At 38.9% G+C, this 17,042-nt stretch overlaps 1 protein-coding gene across 11 annotated transcripts in view; it reads right to left on the reverse strand.

The window, feature by feature from the left end:
* KAT6B (lysine acetyltransferase 6B) overlaps positions 1 to 17,042 on the reverse strand; it is a 168,206-nt gene that overhangs the window by 17,457 nt on the left and 133,707 nt on the right. For all 11 annotated transcript variants that reach the window (XM_078391092.1, XM_078391096.1, XM_020796145.3 and 8 more), the window contains 2 exons: positions 16,464 to 16,557; positions 504 to 735 (listed from right to left, as the gene is read on the reverse strand). In XM_078391092.1, the coding sequence (XP_078247218.1) occupies positions 504 to 735; positions 16,464 to 16,557 (326 nt within the window). The remainder of the gene's footprint in view (positions 1 to 503; positions 736 to 16,463; positions 16,558 to 17,042) is intronic.

Consider the following 17,042-nt stretch of genomic DNA (forward strand, 5'->3'; position numbering starts at 1 on the left):
CTCCATGAGGTGTCTTTCCACTGCTCTTAGGGCCAAGTGGAAGGGGAGGAGGCTTTTTCTGTGCACTAAGCGACTTTCTTGCTATCCCATCAGATATCACAGATGGCCCAAAGAAAGTCATGTTACTCAAATTCAGGGTTGGAGGACCGTAGGTTCCTCATCCCTGCTCTAAATACTTTTGTCTTGCTGTTTTACTCTGGAGGTTGCTCAGGCTGAAGAGGCTCCAGGCAATTTTGGAGAGCAACTGGGCAAAGTCTCTCCCCACTCTGAGTTTTCCATGCTTCTTCCTGCCTATGCAAACCTGATCAAAGAACTTCTCTCAATCCAAAATTCCTTCCCATCTCTAGAGAGCCAATGATATGCTTTACCTTTTGTATGGATCCTTCTTATGAGATAAAAGGAAGATGAAACACAAGAAAAATACGTGTAACAGCACCTCAAGTGGACAAACAGGCTATAAAATGCAAATCGGAAGACAGCAAAGCAAAGCAAGGTTTACTGACTTTTCTTCTCTCCTGTCTATCATGCTGTGCTGCTGCAGGGTGGTGGCAATGTCATGAGGGCACATTCCAGTTGCTCGACTCAGTCCTTTGATGCTGATCTGTTTCTCATGATGGCCATAAAGATACTCCAATATGACACTTTTCCAATAGGCCAAATAGGAGACACGGCCCAGATCAGAGAGTGGCTTTTCAGGTGATCCTGCTTGTCCCTCTCTTCTAGAAAGTAAGTAACCTAATGGGAGGGATGGGAGTAAAGATCACAAATGTGTCACTAGCAATGTTTCAATACATCTTTTAAGAAATGCTTCACAGAATAACTTTAAAATGAATTTCAGTGACAAACAGCTACAACAGGAGTGGGCAACCTTTTTCCTGTGGGAAACATTCCTTCAGGGCAATTTTTGGGGTCTCTATGCCAACAGGGAGTGGAACTGGAGACAGCAGCAGCCAATGTAATCTCCTTTTCTCTCTTGTTGTGGCACATCACTCACATACTCTTCTTCCTTTTCATTCCCACTGAATAGGCTGATGAGGAATGGACAGATTGTTCTTTCCAGAGTCTGAACAGATTGCTTTTGAAATTGGGCCAAGGGCCATATGCAACCCTAGGACTACAGGTTACCCACCCGTGACCTACATCAGTGAATACTGGAGGACATTTTTTCCTAACTTTTGCACAGAAAATTTATGAAGATTTGTCTTGGCTTACCTCAAAACTCATTTTCCCTCCAAGTCAAAACCACCAGGGTTTTTCAAGACACTCTTTTCAAAAGCATGAGTAGAGTGTGCTCACCCTCCCTTTTCCAGACTTTCCACACCACCCAAAGCAAAAATAAGATTCCTGTCTTTAAGAACAGGAATGCATATGGCAATGGAGGCAACCCAGGAGTGGTTTCACCACCCTGTTCCTACACAAAAATCATGTTCTCAAGGACATTAATCATTTTCTGCCAGCAAGCGTGGGGCCTGAAATGCTCTGCTTCCCAAACTGAATCAGGACGCTATGGTGACTAAAGGCCCAATGTTCCTGGATAAAGTTTTGGAAGCAACTTCTGCTGTCCCTGCAAACCAAGCATTGCTCCTTGCCTTTTGGGGAAATTAAGGTGTTTTGTTTCATGGCTTAGAAGGGGGTAGGTAAACCCACAGAAAGGCTGGCTAGTAATGAGAGCGGAAAGTGCTCCTGAAGCCAGCTCAAAACTCAAAGGAATCTGGAGCAAGCTGATAATGGAATGAGGATTTTTTGAACTGAAAGAGTTTCTATTTTAAACTCTCCCCCTTCCAAATCTGCACATAAAGGACGGCATAGGAACATGTTGTCAATATTTTACATCTGGGTGGATGTTTACAACAACACAAGAAAATAATTTTAAGAAAATAGCTGAACATAATAATTAATTGTCTCATTATCAATATTTTGTATGAATACAGGACCCACAAGCTTACAAGTAGGCTCTGAAAGGGAATCCAACACAGCCCTCTTGATTTCTCTGTCTTACATATCCCTTTCAAGGAAATGCAAAATGTACTGTACAAATGTTAAAGTATATCCATAATTACAGCTTTGAAAAAATGATTGTTTTTATAAAGTTATCTGTAATACCAGATTTTTAACTATGTAAGAAAGTATAGATGTAATGTCCTTTCAAACGTACATTTGAAGATACTTTCTTTAGCACTTAAAGGCAAGTCTGCTTGAACATAATGGCAATTTTAAATCTGGCTGAGGATCACACCAACACATACCTCAAGGGGAAGATAAGTCTGTGATTTTGCTTATGTATAGCTTTATTTCCAGTATCAGCCAAATAGTGATAATCTCAGTGGTTTTTCAGGAATTTAAATAACTGTATTTTAATTTAATAGGTTTACAGTTTTCCCTCTCTGTACACCCTGCGCTGAACTGAATTATCTTGATTTTCCAACACTGGGATTTTATTTTTCAGAAAACTTTAGGCAGACCTTCAAGACAGATCAACAAATGATTTGTGGAAAGCCCGGTAAAATTCAATCTCCCCACCTCCACATGCACAAAGAATACTTATTGGAGTGTTTGTATATGAAGAAAAGCCACTGTTTAATGTTAATAAAAGCCAAACTGACCTTTTTTCCAGCTATGTTGAGATAGTAATTAAGGAACTTTTAAATGATTACAGCCTACTGGTATTTAAAGGGCTTCACTATGGGGATACTCCCTTTTTCTGAGTTCAGGCATTGGAGTTCTTTTGCCTATTGGTTTCTAATTTTGCTGTAAGATTTCTGGAACTAGAAAATCCTGCTACATCACCAGCAAACAGCAAAATAAGTACAACAGGAGTGAGAGTTTCCTTTGTAACTGATTTTAGCAGAAGGTACGACAGAAATACAGCAGCAACATCTATCCATCTATGTCCACCAAAGCTAGATAGACAAATTGTTTTCTTTTTTCTCAACAAAGCAAATTTTGAACATCTCTCAGCACACTGGTTTATGTTACTCAGCATTCTTGTAGCACTTCAATGTGTGCAAAGCACTGCACACACATCTCGTTCTTGCCATCCTTATAACTGCCCTGTATGACAGGTCAATATTATTTTCCTCATATTGCGACTGGTAGGATGAAACTGTGAGTTTGCATTGCCTAAGGCCACCTGTTGAGCTCATGGCACAGGAGTTGTATCTCTGTCACTCAGTCACTAATGTATATTAATTATCAGCAATATACAAGGATGTCTTAGGTTAACACTACATAAATAGCACTATATTACATGCAGACAAGCTGACATATTTTCTATTTTTATTCGCTGAAATTCTTGACCTTTAGGATGCAAATAAAATTCAAGGAATTATCAAAGCACAAAAGACAGAAAACTCAAAGAATTCCTAAACATTCTTAAAGGTTATATACAGTTTTGCTCATATGAGCCACGACTTTGAAACAGAAAACATTAATAAAAGTGATCCTCCAGAATGGCAAAACTGTGGTTTTCTAACTGCCTTCTGGGAGATCCTGGCAATATTTTTCAGGAGATGAGAAAGCACCTTGCTCAGTACCACAGATCTTCCCCTTCAGTGAGCACCTTTAGGAAAGTGTTGTGTATATTTTCAATTCACAGGAGCCAAATGGTTGGGCTCAACAGGCCTGGCCAGCAGGCTTTAAGAACCATATGCACAAAAACACAGCATGGAACTCTCTGAAAAATATGTGGATTGTGAGGCAGGCACATCAATACAGAAAGGATTCTGTGAAGGTAGAAAGTCTCAAAATCACTACATGAAAAGGATATAAACAATTTCAAAGAAACTCTGTAGTTCTGCAGATTACAAGTAAACACCAATATTTATGCTCTGGCTTGTGAGATTCTTCCATACAAAGACTGTAGTATAATGAACAGCCACAATCCTTTGTGACAAGCTGCTCTTCCTGATAAACACAGCTTCACCTCTGGCACTTGCAACTTCATAAAAGTCGACCTCAGTACAAGGAAAGTAACATCTATACAGCAAGGGTGGGTAATCTGTAGCCTTCTAGCTGCTATTAGACTACATTCTCTTTTTTTGACCCTTTGTCAGGAAGTTGGTGTCCATCAGTCTATGGAAGGCCATAGGGGCCTCACCTTTAGTGGACACATTAACTGCAGGGCTCATTTTACTACAGCATACATTAGGCAACTGGTTGTGGTTAAGTTACATCCATTAAATTAAACTTACCAAAAAGATTCCAAATAATTGATCTAAGTTGCAGGTAAAAAAAAACATTGATCTTGGCTGCTCGTGAATTTATCCTGAAGCATCTGAAATGAGTACAACATGTCCCTGTTAAATAGATCACCCCAATACTGTAATATCCATCTTGTCTAAACAGTGGATATCCTTAATCCTACACGATTTCCCAAGGGTCTACAGCCTAATTAGGTATCAGCCAAGATGGCTATCTTTTAACAGTCAAAGCACTCCATCTGAAGCATTCAGTTAATGAAAACTATGTGTTGCAAGATAAAAATGAAACTTGGGTAGGGATGGGGGAAAAAACCCACCTTCTTTTCAGAGAAATAGATGGAATTGAACCAAGGCAATCAAGTTTACACATTTTTTAGTCTTGAAGTTAAGCTAACAGCCAAACATTTAGCAATGCCAGTTCAAACACCTAACTGAAATAGAAAAATCAATCCGCATCAACACAGGATTGCTAGTTTTGTCAAACTAGACTTGCAAGTGTGAAGTAGTTCATCAAAGAAGAAGCCTAATAAACTCATTAAAATCAAGTTTCTATGATATTCAATGCTAATAGCTCTATTCTTATGTCAAACATGCTTTGTCCCTGGTCTTATCATACAGAATCAAGTGATATTGCAGGAGTAGGATAGAAGCCTTCCAAATTCACAAAGTCTGCATCTTTACCGGTAAACTCCATATCCTCTTGCATCCCACACATCACTCAATTTGTAAAGGCAGCAATATTTAAATACACGAAACTACTATAATAGCAACCAATTTATCTAACAAGGCTTTATCACTGGCAGAAGACATACCTTCCAATGGGTTCTCTTTTTTCTACATGGTAATCTAACAGGTAGAGTAGCAATCTGCTATACCAGCCCTTACCTTTGCAGTTAGTTTAACAGCTGCCTGCCCAGATGAACCAAGTAGCCACCAATCTAAGAGAAACACTCAACAGTTAGTTGAGACAAAATGGACAATACTTCCAAACAGTCAAAACACCCCACTCCTCTGACCAAACTGGAAGATTAACTTGCTGCTCTAAATAAGGGAAAGGACTAATAAATTTTATTTAAAGCAAACAATTCTTGAAATTTTCTAAGCTCATAAGCTGGTGCATGCACGGTCTATGAGAATGTGCCCACCTTGATTCCCTTCCAGGCCTGCTGTCCCGGTGGGTGGCGCAAATGACTTGAGACTCAGACACAGGATTTGCACCCAAAGACTCAGAGTTGGGTCTCAGACCCAAAGACTTCCAACATCCCTAACAAAGAGTAACAAACTATAAACACTATAATTTAGATCCCTCAACAGTGGAACAATGGCCCAAATGCCTGTGTAGTCATCCTCAAGTCTGTCAAGATGGGACAGCTGTTAAGTAGTAAGAGATGATACAGACCTCATTATTGTAATAGGCTCACCCTTTCTGCCTAAAGGAAGCTACTGAAAAACCTCTGTCTGAAAACCTGCTCTTGATCCAGTCCTGACCAACCAGAGATTCAGCCTGTAGTTACTACTTTTGGCTAAGGTAATGGAGAAGTTGGTGATTCTAAATACCTTTGCTTCCATTCTGTCGAATATCTGGCTGAAGACTGAGACTGACTTGATTGCTTGACAAAGATAACACAAAAGGGTACATGACCTTGCTAGACCTTATGGACCTCTCCATATCTCTCAGCACCATGGTACCCTACTATGGATTGCATCATCAAGTTCAATTTTTAAAATAAATCTAAGCTCTTTTATGAACACTGACTGAAATCCAGTAGTTAAGTCACAACTAGATTGTGGCCACTGAATCAGGGGATTTGGTGAATCAACACCTATGTAAATCCCATTGATTCAATCATCTTACTGTGGTTGTGACTAACCACTGGATTTCAGCCACTAAATAAGAAATTAAAATGACATATTCCCTTATTTACAAACTAATATTTTTTAAATGGTTGAGTACTTCTAGTTCTAAGTGCTTCAACCTGCAGTGGTGGTATATTCATTTGTCTTCTTCAGAAGTGTCTGCCCATGGCCACTCTCAGAGCTGCAGGAACTTTCTACACCATCTGCAAACATGCAGTATTCACACTGGGGGCTGCAGTGTTGTATGTACATAGTGAAAGCTGTTTGCATACCTTGATTAGGCAGAAATCTCATTCCAGCTGATCACACGTCCAGGACTGTGAAGAGTAACATATGGAGCTCAATTTGGTAGTCAATTAATGTGCATAGTTAGACATTGAGCTATTAGAACAACATATGCAAACCACAATCAGGATTGCCATGCTGGTTTTCTTCGCTTCATTATACTGCCTAATGACACTCATTGAAGTCCTACAGTGTTCAGTCTGTGTACTACTAAGTTGCAAGTCCACAAAACAAAATGCAGAAGAAATATTCTCAAATTTCTAAGATTTGCAGTAAAAACAAGACCAGCATTACTGTAAGGAGGAAGGTGAAATAAAACCAAGCAATGAAACTGAGTACTGAAAATAATTTTAATTGTTGACAAAGCTGGTTTATACACTACTCTGACATCCTCTGAATTCTAAATGGGGCAACACAGGTAACTGGTCTGAAGATCTCATGTAGCATTCTTCTTTTCATCATTTCTAATCATCTGTAAACTGGAAGAGATTATATTTATTGAAATACAGGGTCTCGTTGATTCTGAAAGAATCTGGTGAAATGAAAGAACTAGTACAAAAGGCAAGGGTCTCACAATATGAACGCCTTGTTCAAAAGAAACTCACGGGGAAATAACCCATTCCCCTCCCTCTTAAAACACTGCCACCATATCTCATCCCCGCAGGCCTTCTGCTCTAAGTTGCAATTTGGTGCAGACCCTTTGCGCTATGATGCAGGGTCTCAATCAAATTGCAGCTTCAAGTAGAATTCCAGGCAGCAGCTGAACAGCCTACAGTGTGAAATATTGTACACATGGCCCTTAAGGTCACAAAGTCCTATTTTGTTATTTGAACATACTGAAAGTTTAAGGTCTCTGTGAATTTTACCCAAGCAGACATGGAACCGTGAGATACTAGAGTGAAAATTATGATTTTCTAACCTTGCCCCTCTCCTCCCCACAACTACTTTTTGATGGAACATGCCTGATCCTGGAAGTATTTGCTAAGGAAAAACTGATTTAATAGTACAGTAATACCATGCTGGACTTTTTATCTGACTTTTTAGCATTTGCTTTGTTTACTTCTACAATGGGTTACAAAGATTATCTAACTTTAAATTGTTCAGTAAAGTGAGATTTTCTTGTTGGAACATATCTATGTGAATCTACATGGCAAGAAGCAAGAAACTCCCTAGAGAAAGAAAACCCTTCGTCTTATAGCACAAAGTTACAAGTAAAGCTAAATCCCAAAAAGCAAAGAAACCAAAGACAACAGATAAGGTAAAAGGTAAAGGTTCCCCTTGACATTTTCAGTCCAGTTGTGTCCGACTTTAGGGGGTGGCGCTCATCCCGCCTTTCAAGCCACAGAGCCAGCGCCTGTCTGAAGACAGTTTTCAATTGTCACGTGGCCAGCGTGACTAGGGAACGCCGTTTTACCTTCCCACTGAGATGGTACCTATTTATCGACTCGCATTTGCATGCTTTCGAACTGCTAGGTTGGCGAGGAGCTGGGACAAAGCGACGGGAGCTCACTCCGTCGCGTGGATTCGATCTTATGACTTCTGGTCTTCTGACCCTGCAGCACAGGCTTCTGCGGTTCAGCCCACAGCGCCACCACGTCCCTAACCCCACCCCAAATAGGGTGCACTCTTTTTCTATCTTAATGTTTCCCATAGTTAAACACAAAAAGAGAACTCTGTTCAAGGAAGAGAGGATTCATCTTTCTATCTACTAGCGTAACCACAATTTGACAGCATGCATACTTCTTATAAAACAGATAAACCAAGTGTTTTCAGTCCAAACTCTTTTCATAAAAAGGCTCTTTTTTAAAAAAAGGATTTCTATCCAAACTCACAGTCATGTAATTGTTACACTTCATGTAAGAGATACAGCTGCCATACATTTGGTGAAGTAACATACTTAGTATATTTTAGTATATTCTTAGTACAGTATATTCTACACAACATGAAATAAATGGCATCACTATGTGAGAAAGACAGCGAGGATGAGGCTTCCCTCGCTGGAGCGCTGTCCATCATAGACCCGCAAAGTAGAATGAAAGCATGGTTAGAACAGCCCAAAGAGGGATGTAGGAAAGGCACACTGAAGAAAGGAAATCCAATACCCTGGTGTCAGACTTAAAGGGGACGAGTATTGGAGAAGGAGAAGGAAAAAGAGCAGGAAACCAGAAGAAGATAACCTGGGAGGTGGGGCAAGGGGACGCTATAAAAAGGGATGAGCCCTTGCCTCCAAGGTGGGAGTATATATGGAAGAAGGAACCTTGGACAGATAGATGGGAGAGAATCAGAGTTCCTCATGAGGAGGCAGATTACAGGAGAAGATCCCCCATTCCAGTTCATCCTTCTTATGGGGGGGGGCTAAGGAGTGGCGGAGAAAGTTGAAGGAAGAGAGGGAGAAAGTTGAGGCAGAAAGACAGGCGAGGACAGGATAGAGGATTCTGGATATTTATTTATTTATTCTATTTATATCCCACCTATCTGGTAACATGACCACTCTAGGCGGCTAGAGAATGAAGGAGAAGAAAAGGGATGGCGAGCACTGGATAGGCTGGGGGATACCCAGTGGGACGAGATTCCCAGAGATGACACTGTGTCCCTGTTGCTGGGTTTGCCGATCCCCACTTTGAAGCATTGGACGTCCACTGATCTCCCAGGACCATGGAATACTAGTTATAATAACCCGTTTGTTATGGACAAATGGAAACCCCTGTTGGCCACGTTGGCTGAAGGAGATAAGAATTCAGATACAATTAAAGACACTGGTTTATTTGTTAAGAGCACAATAAATGTTCCTTTGTTAGAAAAGCAATCCGCGTCTGAAGCATTCCTTTTGAACGAGCCAGAGTTAGCCCCCCACACACACCAAACCCTCACAATGGGATTGGAGGGGAAAAAAATCAGCAAAATTACAGAGGGGAGATGTATAACAGGAACATAAACATTTCAAGCAAACTTTTGACTCACACTTTAGCTGAACTACTCACTTACTTTAATATTTCATATACAGTTACTCTTAACTATATAACAGTTGGTATAAGAGTTGAAGAGTGATTGTGGCTGTGTTTGCGTGTGTAATTTTACATCTGAACACCTGTACATTTCCTGTGAAGACTCTATTTGGTTAAACCATATCCAACGTTCCTTCATCTGATTCAATGAAATATTTTATTTCTACAACTGAGTTATATTTCAAGCAATATTATATCCACGCCATATAAGCACAGAAGTATATTTTGATCTTGCTGGCACGCTTTTTGATACATAAGTATATTACAACTTCCCATCTCCTTCTTATCCACAATCTATTTGGATGGCCCAAGGTTTAAGTACTGACACAATCTATGCCTGACTGATACTACTCTCAAATTATCACTATCTGGTTACCCTTGATGAAACAAAAATCATATAAAACACAGTTTAACCAAAAGAAACTGGCTGGAGAGCTCAGTGGTTTAGATATCTAGATGCAAAGCCAGAGCTTTGGAGTTTGATTCCTCACTGTGCCTCCAGTGAGAAAAGCCAGTCCGTGTGGGCATGGACAAGCTGTACAGTCCCAGCGCACCCACAGAAGAAGAGAATGGTAAACCACTTCCATGTATCCCATCCCTTGAAAATCCTGAAAAAGCTTGCTGTGACGCACCCCTTACATGTCCCCAAGTTGTTTCACTACTCTGAGGCCCATGGCACATTCTCTTCTTTATGCAGCCACCAGTTGATCTCTGTCAACACCTTTAATTAGAAAGATTGAGGTCCAAGCTGAGTATAAAGTTGAACAACACAGGTTTATTGATTACAGTTTGCTTAAACACGTTCTTCACAGACTTTAATGTATTAATTAGATTATTAATAACTTGTTTCACTATTAACTCTCTTAGTTCTCTGTAAGTTCCACACTCTTTAACTCCTAAACCTGCCACACTCTCTAACTACCACAGACTAACTTCTACTTCCAACTCTCATCTCTGACTCTCACTGACTGAACTAACTAAACTCAGACTCACCCTTCCCTTCTGGTTTCTCTGGCTCCAACAGCTCCCATTGGTGTATGCAAACAACCTCCTACATGAGCCAAAGCAGTCGCCACATGTCAGAACTGACTTGACGGAACATCATATTTATTTAATCAAAAGTATAAACAATGTGATAAATCACTACAAAAAAGCTTTGGAAGAATAACAAATACTCAACATATGGTATACTGTCTGCATTACTATTTGCAGAAATGGTGCAGTCAACTACGTTTTCCAAAATTTGCAATTGTTTTTCCATTTTGGTGACCTTCTTCTTTTTTTACAAAAAAGTTCTGGTGATAACACAGGTGATCCTCTTGGACAAGAACTATCCCTTAATTCACTGGTTCTTAACCTTGGGTTACTCAGGAGTTTTGGACTGCAACTCCTAGAAGCCTTCACCACCAGCTATCCTGACTGGGGTTTCTGGGAGTTGCAGTTCAAAAGCATCCGAGTAACAAAGGTTAAGAACCACTGCCTTAATTTGTCTGGCTGCTCTTCTGTCAAGTAAAAACAAGACTAAAAGAAGTGTATGTGTGTGTTATGCGTTTGTATTAGAAGCATTCCTCCCAATCCCTGCAAAAAAACCTCTTTAGTATTTGTGAAGATTAACAGGTTTAAAATAAAAATACAGTAATCATAACATCACTATTTCATTTTATTTTTAAGTAAAGTTGGTTTGGCCCCCTGAACACAGTTCAGATTTTTTATGTGCCCCCCTATAGAAATTAATTGCTCACCCCTGATGTAATCCTATACATGTCTACTCAATAATACTTATCACTGAGGCCAGTGGAACTTATTCTCAGATAAGTAACCGAACTGTAGCCTCAGGGATTTTCCAGATGTAGCATGTGTTCCTCTTTGTTTCAGCTCCTTTTTTTTTTCAGTTTGGTGATCAAAAGTCCTGGTATTTACCAGGATGTACATCCTAACTATTAAATGACTAGCACTAAGATGCTTCACTGTTTGCCCACAATTCATCCTACTGCTAAAGATTACAATAAATAAAGTTTTTCTTTATTGGGACAGTTGTAGTGAGGATATCTCATCACCAGAGCAGGCAAACAATGCATGAGAGCATCTGGCATTTTCATGCACTTGCTCCTCCGCAGCATCTGTCAACCTCTTGAAAGGACACCGTCAGTGAGGAAGCAGCTGTGAGGAGGGTGTATATTTGCATTTATTTTGTATAATGCTGATTATGAAGTTCAAGGAGTGAAATTCTGTGGAATGCTTCCCCATGGCAAGGGATCTTTCATTCTCTCCACAGAAGCAGCCTGCAGATGGAAAAGGGAGCAGGGATTTCAGTGGTGAGCTTGAACTTCCTTACTAAAATGCCTACCTGGTGCCTCAAAGTTACAGTCCTTCCCAGGTACAAAGAGGCTTAAAAATAAACAAGGACTTGGGGAGGTATAAAATAGAGTGGGATGTGCTAGTGGCAACCGCAAACTGAGATAAGAGGAATCCCATCTGGCAACTGGGGAAAATTCTGCTAAAAGATCTTCTAAAAATGAATGTTGTGCCTAAAAGAGCCCGGAGTCTATTGTCTATCTATTCTCCTAGATTAGTTCTTATTCTGTGCTTTTAAGAAATGTGAATTATCCTAGCCAATATCTGGAATTTTAGTCTATAATAGGGTATGTCCTTCAAAATTTATCTCAGTGGATTAAATCTCATAGATTACATTTATTCATTTCAAAGATACCATAAATGTATGGTTTTTAATATGGTGTTTGTTTGATCCTTTTTAGTAAGTGTATATTCACTGGTTAGCTTTAAAATACTGTCTTAATTATGTAAGCCGCCCTGGGTCCTTTTTAAGAAGAAAGGTGGGGTAGAAGATATTTTAAATAAATAAATACATAAATAAATATTTCATTTTTGTTTTGTTTTTCTTAAACAAAATATGGAAATCCAGTCAGTTTCACCAGAATGGAAAAAAAAATTAATACAAAATGAATAATGATCTCTGATGGTAGTCCATTATGCACTCTGGCTGGTACATCCCAAATTTCAAAGAATCGTGAATGACAAATGATGTAGAAGTACTGAAAATACTTTGTTTATTGCTTATTTTGTTGCAAGGAGGGAGAAATCAACCCAAAAGGTGAAATGACAACAAACAAAATCTGACAATAAATGCAGAGGGGGGTTTCTTTTCAATCCCAATAAAAATGGCCATATCATAAGAATGCAGTGCTAAATGACCATATCAATAACTGCAAGATACTATACTCAGAATTGGCAGGTGCATTTTTGTGTGTTTTTTCACTTTGAAAGACACCCCCCCTTGAAATGATTCCCAGTCAAGAGGAATGTGCCTGACATACCTATTACTGGCTGAGAGAGAGAGACAATGAAGCACAAACTCCTCTAAACATATATTTCAAGATCCACATGATAACTTTCTCTACAAATGACCAAAAGTATTTAAGATATCATATGCAGTGATAACTTGCAGGGTGCTTATAGGGTATGGGAGGAAAATGGAGGAATTTCTCCCCTTGCAACACTTGAAGTAAAAGGACTTACTGCTCACAGAACTAGGTCCCCACTAGAATTGACATTTACCAGTGTAACCAAAAAGATTCTGGAGAGGCACACAGTTCTATGTAGGAAAATTTCCACCATGACCTATTTACCTTTTAGGTGAAGAATTCATTTGATGGAGGAAGGAAAAAAGAACCTGCAAACTTACCCGCATTTCTCCACCATGAATCCTTCAGACAGGGCTGCTGATAAGGGCCACTTCATACAATATGCATTTTAGGTGAAGTCCTTGTGAAAAACCATTTTTAAAAATGCAAGCTCCAACAGCACTCAGTTTAGTTTACATTCTTATCTCCAATGCATCGCATAGGCATAAACACAATTTAAACTATGTCAGACCCTGAAATTAGGTGTTTGACTCTAAGAAATTCCATATATCTCCAAGGAAAAATCAGAAGGCTGTGTTAGTCACAGGTGGCATTTATCCCAATAAATGAAATCAAAAAATCACAATCATTTCAAAATTCACTAGTGTCAAGGTATAAATATTTCATAGTTGCAATCATTCCAAGCAACTTCTCCTTGTCTATTCCTACCCAGCTTTATTTATCTACCCTGCCTCTATGGTCCATGTGCACAAAATCACCTCAGAGTTGCTGTAAAATACAAAAGTCTTACAGCAATGTAGAAAACTGTAGGTACATAAACTTAAAAATATATCCATCCAACTTATGGAAAGCCACAGGTGTTAAAACTTAGGTTTTAGGCAAATACTTAAGATACAAGAGCAATATCCCCTCTAATTTTGTAGAATGCTGGGTGGGATGTCCACCCTATGTTCATGGGGTTCCGGCCGTGACCGGAAGGAAATGGGCAGCAACACTGACTCAACTGCATGGCCTCAGTGCAGCGCTGTGCAGAGGGGATGTTGTACAGGAGCAAAATATAATAAAATATCAAAAATAATGTTTTGAGTTAGATTCTAAAAATACAAGAGCTCAATAACATAACAAGCAGAGAATATATCTCTAAAATACACAAGTGAAAGGCAAAAGCTATTAAACACACATTCAAACCTTGATAACCACGCAAATATGAAATATACATTACAAGGGAAGACAATCATTAGTCAAAACTGGTTATCAAGACTGCTTGAAGCAAGGTGGGTGGCATTCTACTCTTTTTCAACAGACGTCGCTGAATCTGCCCTAACTGGAAATGAAAACATTTAACTTACTCCCCCCCCCCACCTTCAATGTTTGAGCAATATTTAACAGTAAGAATTCCTTAGTTCTCACAAAACATACAGGTTTCTTAAACTAGTGATATTCCAAGACTTAAGAATACTGAATCTTTCAAATTTCCCTTCTTTCTTCTTCCAATATTAAGAATAATTATATCATTTAGTATATTAATAATAATAGATAAGAAATTGTGTGGGACATTCTCAGAAGCATTTTTCAATGGAAACATACAAGAAGTATCAAAGCAGTGCTATTCCTCAACAAATATGAAGAGTACTCAACATGAAGGAAGGCGATATGTCCCTACATAAGGGTTAGTCCACATTTCTCTGAAACATCCTGTACTCAGAAGTTTCTAGGCAGTGAGCTCATCAAGTCTGATTGTTTTAAAATAGTGTGTGGATGCTGAAGTAGACACTCTAGCTTGTTATGGGATTGCAGTTTCCATCATACTGTACATCACCATCAGCAATGCTAGCTGGGACTAATGGGAGATATGTTTCAGGAAAATCTGAAGGCTACAATCATCAATCCACGCTCTAGAGTGCAAAGACAAGATTTCTGGTGCTCCTCTTCTACCAATGAATGAGAAAAGTGTGTCCAATACTCATGGTGCTAGAGTTTCCTAAATAATACTAGTTCTAGCCACATGAGGGGAAACATACTCATGTGTAGAAATGGTCCAGAACTAATGAATCTAGTCAAATGAAAAATTCAGACACAAGTTGACAAATAAAGACTGTTCTTGCTGCCCATATGGAGATTTAATATGGTACCTCTCTAGTCCAGTGTCTTTCGGGAGCTCTCCAACTATGAGGACACGAAGAGATGAAAAATAGCAAATTGATGCTTGAGAAACATGCTAAAATGGCAGCTCTCCTTGGTTTATTGATATAATTTTCAGGGCCTAGAAATACTTTGAAGTACTTTTTCTTTCAGAGTCTCCTAAGTATGCAGGGTGATTGCTTGCTGTGCTTCTTATTCAACAGATTTTCTCTAGTCAGAAAATACCTGCTGAAGCAGAAGACAACAGAGTACTAGAAATGATAGGGTTCATCTAAAGACATATTATTCTATATACAAATATGCCTCCTACCCTGAAGTGGAAGAAAAATGTACAAATACAAAACCCCATCAGGATGTTACCTTACACCTGAAACTTTGTATCTGAGCCACATTATTTGTATTGTACTCATCCAGTTAATATGACCATGCTCAATGTGAGGGCATAATCTGTTACATTAAGATATGGCTTCCAAAAGATGGTTTCCATAAGTTCCGTTGAAGAGTCAGAGAATTTAACCACATCATATGCCTACTGAGTTATATACGTATTATGTTTTATTGTTATACCAATTTTGATCATACTGAAACAATTTAAGAGTTATTGTTTGAGTTGTTCAAAGTATATGAAACCTACAACTGCATGAGAAATATTATACCCACTGATACAGTGCTGCCAAAATGATCCTTTACTTCAGGAGTAAGTAATGACATTTTAAAAAAAGAGAAAAGAAACAAGGGAAGAAAAAAAATTAATAGTATAGTCTCCCATCATTAGCATTCTTCAGCTAAAATAGACTCCATGTCACATATATGGAAACTAGAGAATGCCCTGGATGAACACCTTCCTTGGTTTTAATCACAAATAATTGCCACTCTTTCCACTAATGAGCAATATAAATGAATGCAATTTAGACAATTCATTCAGCGTAATAGCTTTGAGAGCTAATATTACTGCAGAGAGTTGTACTCAATTTCCTGGAGTACAACAGAGGCAGATTTTTCACTTCAGGGAGCTTTTCCTGTGACTACACAAATACAGTGGTGCCTCGCTTAGCGATGTTAATCGGTGCAGCAAAAATCACCGCTAACCAAAAACATCGCTAAGCGATTTTTAAAAGCCCATAGGAATGCACTGAAACCCCTTCAATGCGTTCCTATGAGCAAAAAACTTACCTTTAAGCGAAAATCCTCCATACGGCGGCCATTTTCGCTGCCCAGTATGCGAGGAATCCATCCCAAAACACAGCGGGCGGCCATGTTTTTTAACCGGCGGCCATTTTGGAACCGCCAATCAGCTGTTGGGAAAACATCGCTATGTGAAAATCGGTAAGTGAAACAGCTTACCGATCATCGCAAAGCAATTTTTCCATTTAAAACATCGCAATGCAATCGCAAAAACCAAATCGCTATGCAATTTCATCGTTAACCGGTGTGTTCATTAAGCGAGGCACCACTGTAGTAATAGAAATCCCATTATCTATTGGTAAAAGCAACAATGATAAAACAGGTTAAACGAAGTTCTTATGTCATTGTATTCCCATAACAATCATAATTTCCCAGGAACTTGAATGTAAATAAATCCTTTCACTTACTGAAATCAATGAGAAATCTTCCAAATCCTTGCCTTTGGTACTGAGGCATGATCATTATGCAGGAAACATTATACTTCTGTTGGCAGAGCTTTTCCTGTGGGAAGAAAAAAACAGATCAAGTATGCCAAAACACTGCTGAGATGGGCAATTCCAAACTCTTGCTTTTATCTTTGTAGAAGAGCCCAGCAAGGTGAACTAATAATAAAACAAAATAATCCCATAAAATTTAGTATCACCTGTGAGGCACAGGAGCAAACCAAACTTAACTTCTAAAAAAATTGTATTTTACAAGATATCACCTTAGGAGTTAAGACCAGAAAAAAAAGGTAACAAACTGCATTAGCAAACTTGAATGAAATGGGATGGAATAAAGAATTTTGTTTATATTCTAACTTTTTTGTTCAGTATATAAAATTAGTAGATAGTACTACAAATTTATCTACTGAATATATCAGATTGAGCCACAAATAATGGCCAGTAAAATAAGTTACCACTTTTCAATCACTTTCCATCTGTCTCTAAGTACTTCTAACTGGCAGAACCATTTATTTAAAAAGGTGTTTGAAGCACAGGTTTCCT

This window comes from Pogona vitticeps, chromosome 3 (assembly GCF_051106095.1).
Source record: "Pogona vitticeps strain Pit_001003342236 chromosome 3, PviZW2.1, whole genome shotgun sequence".
Classification (NCBI taxonomy): Eukaryota; Metazoa; Chordata; class Lepidosauria; order Squamata; family Agamidae; genus Pogona; species Pogona vitticeps.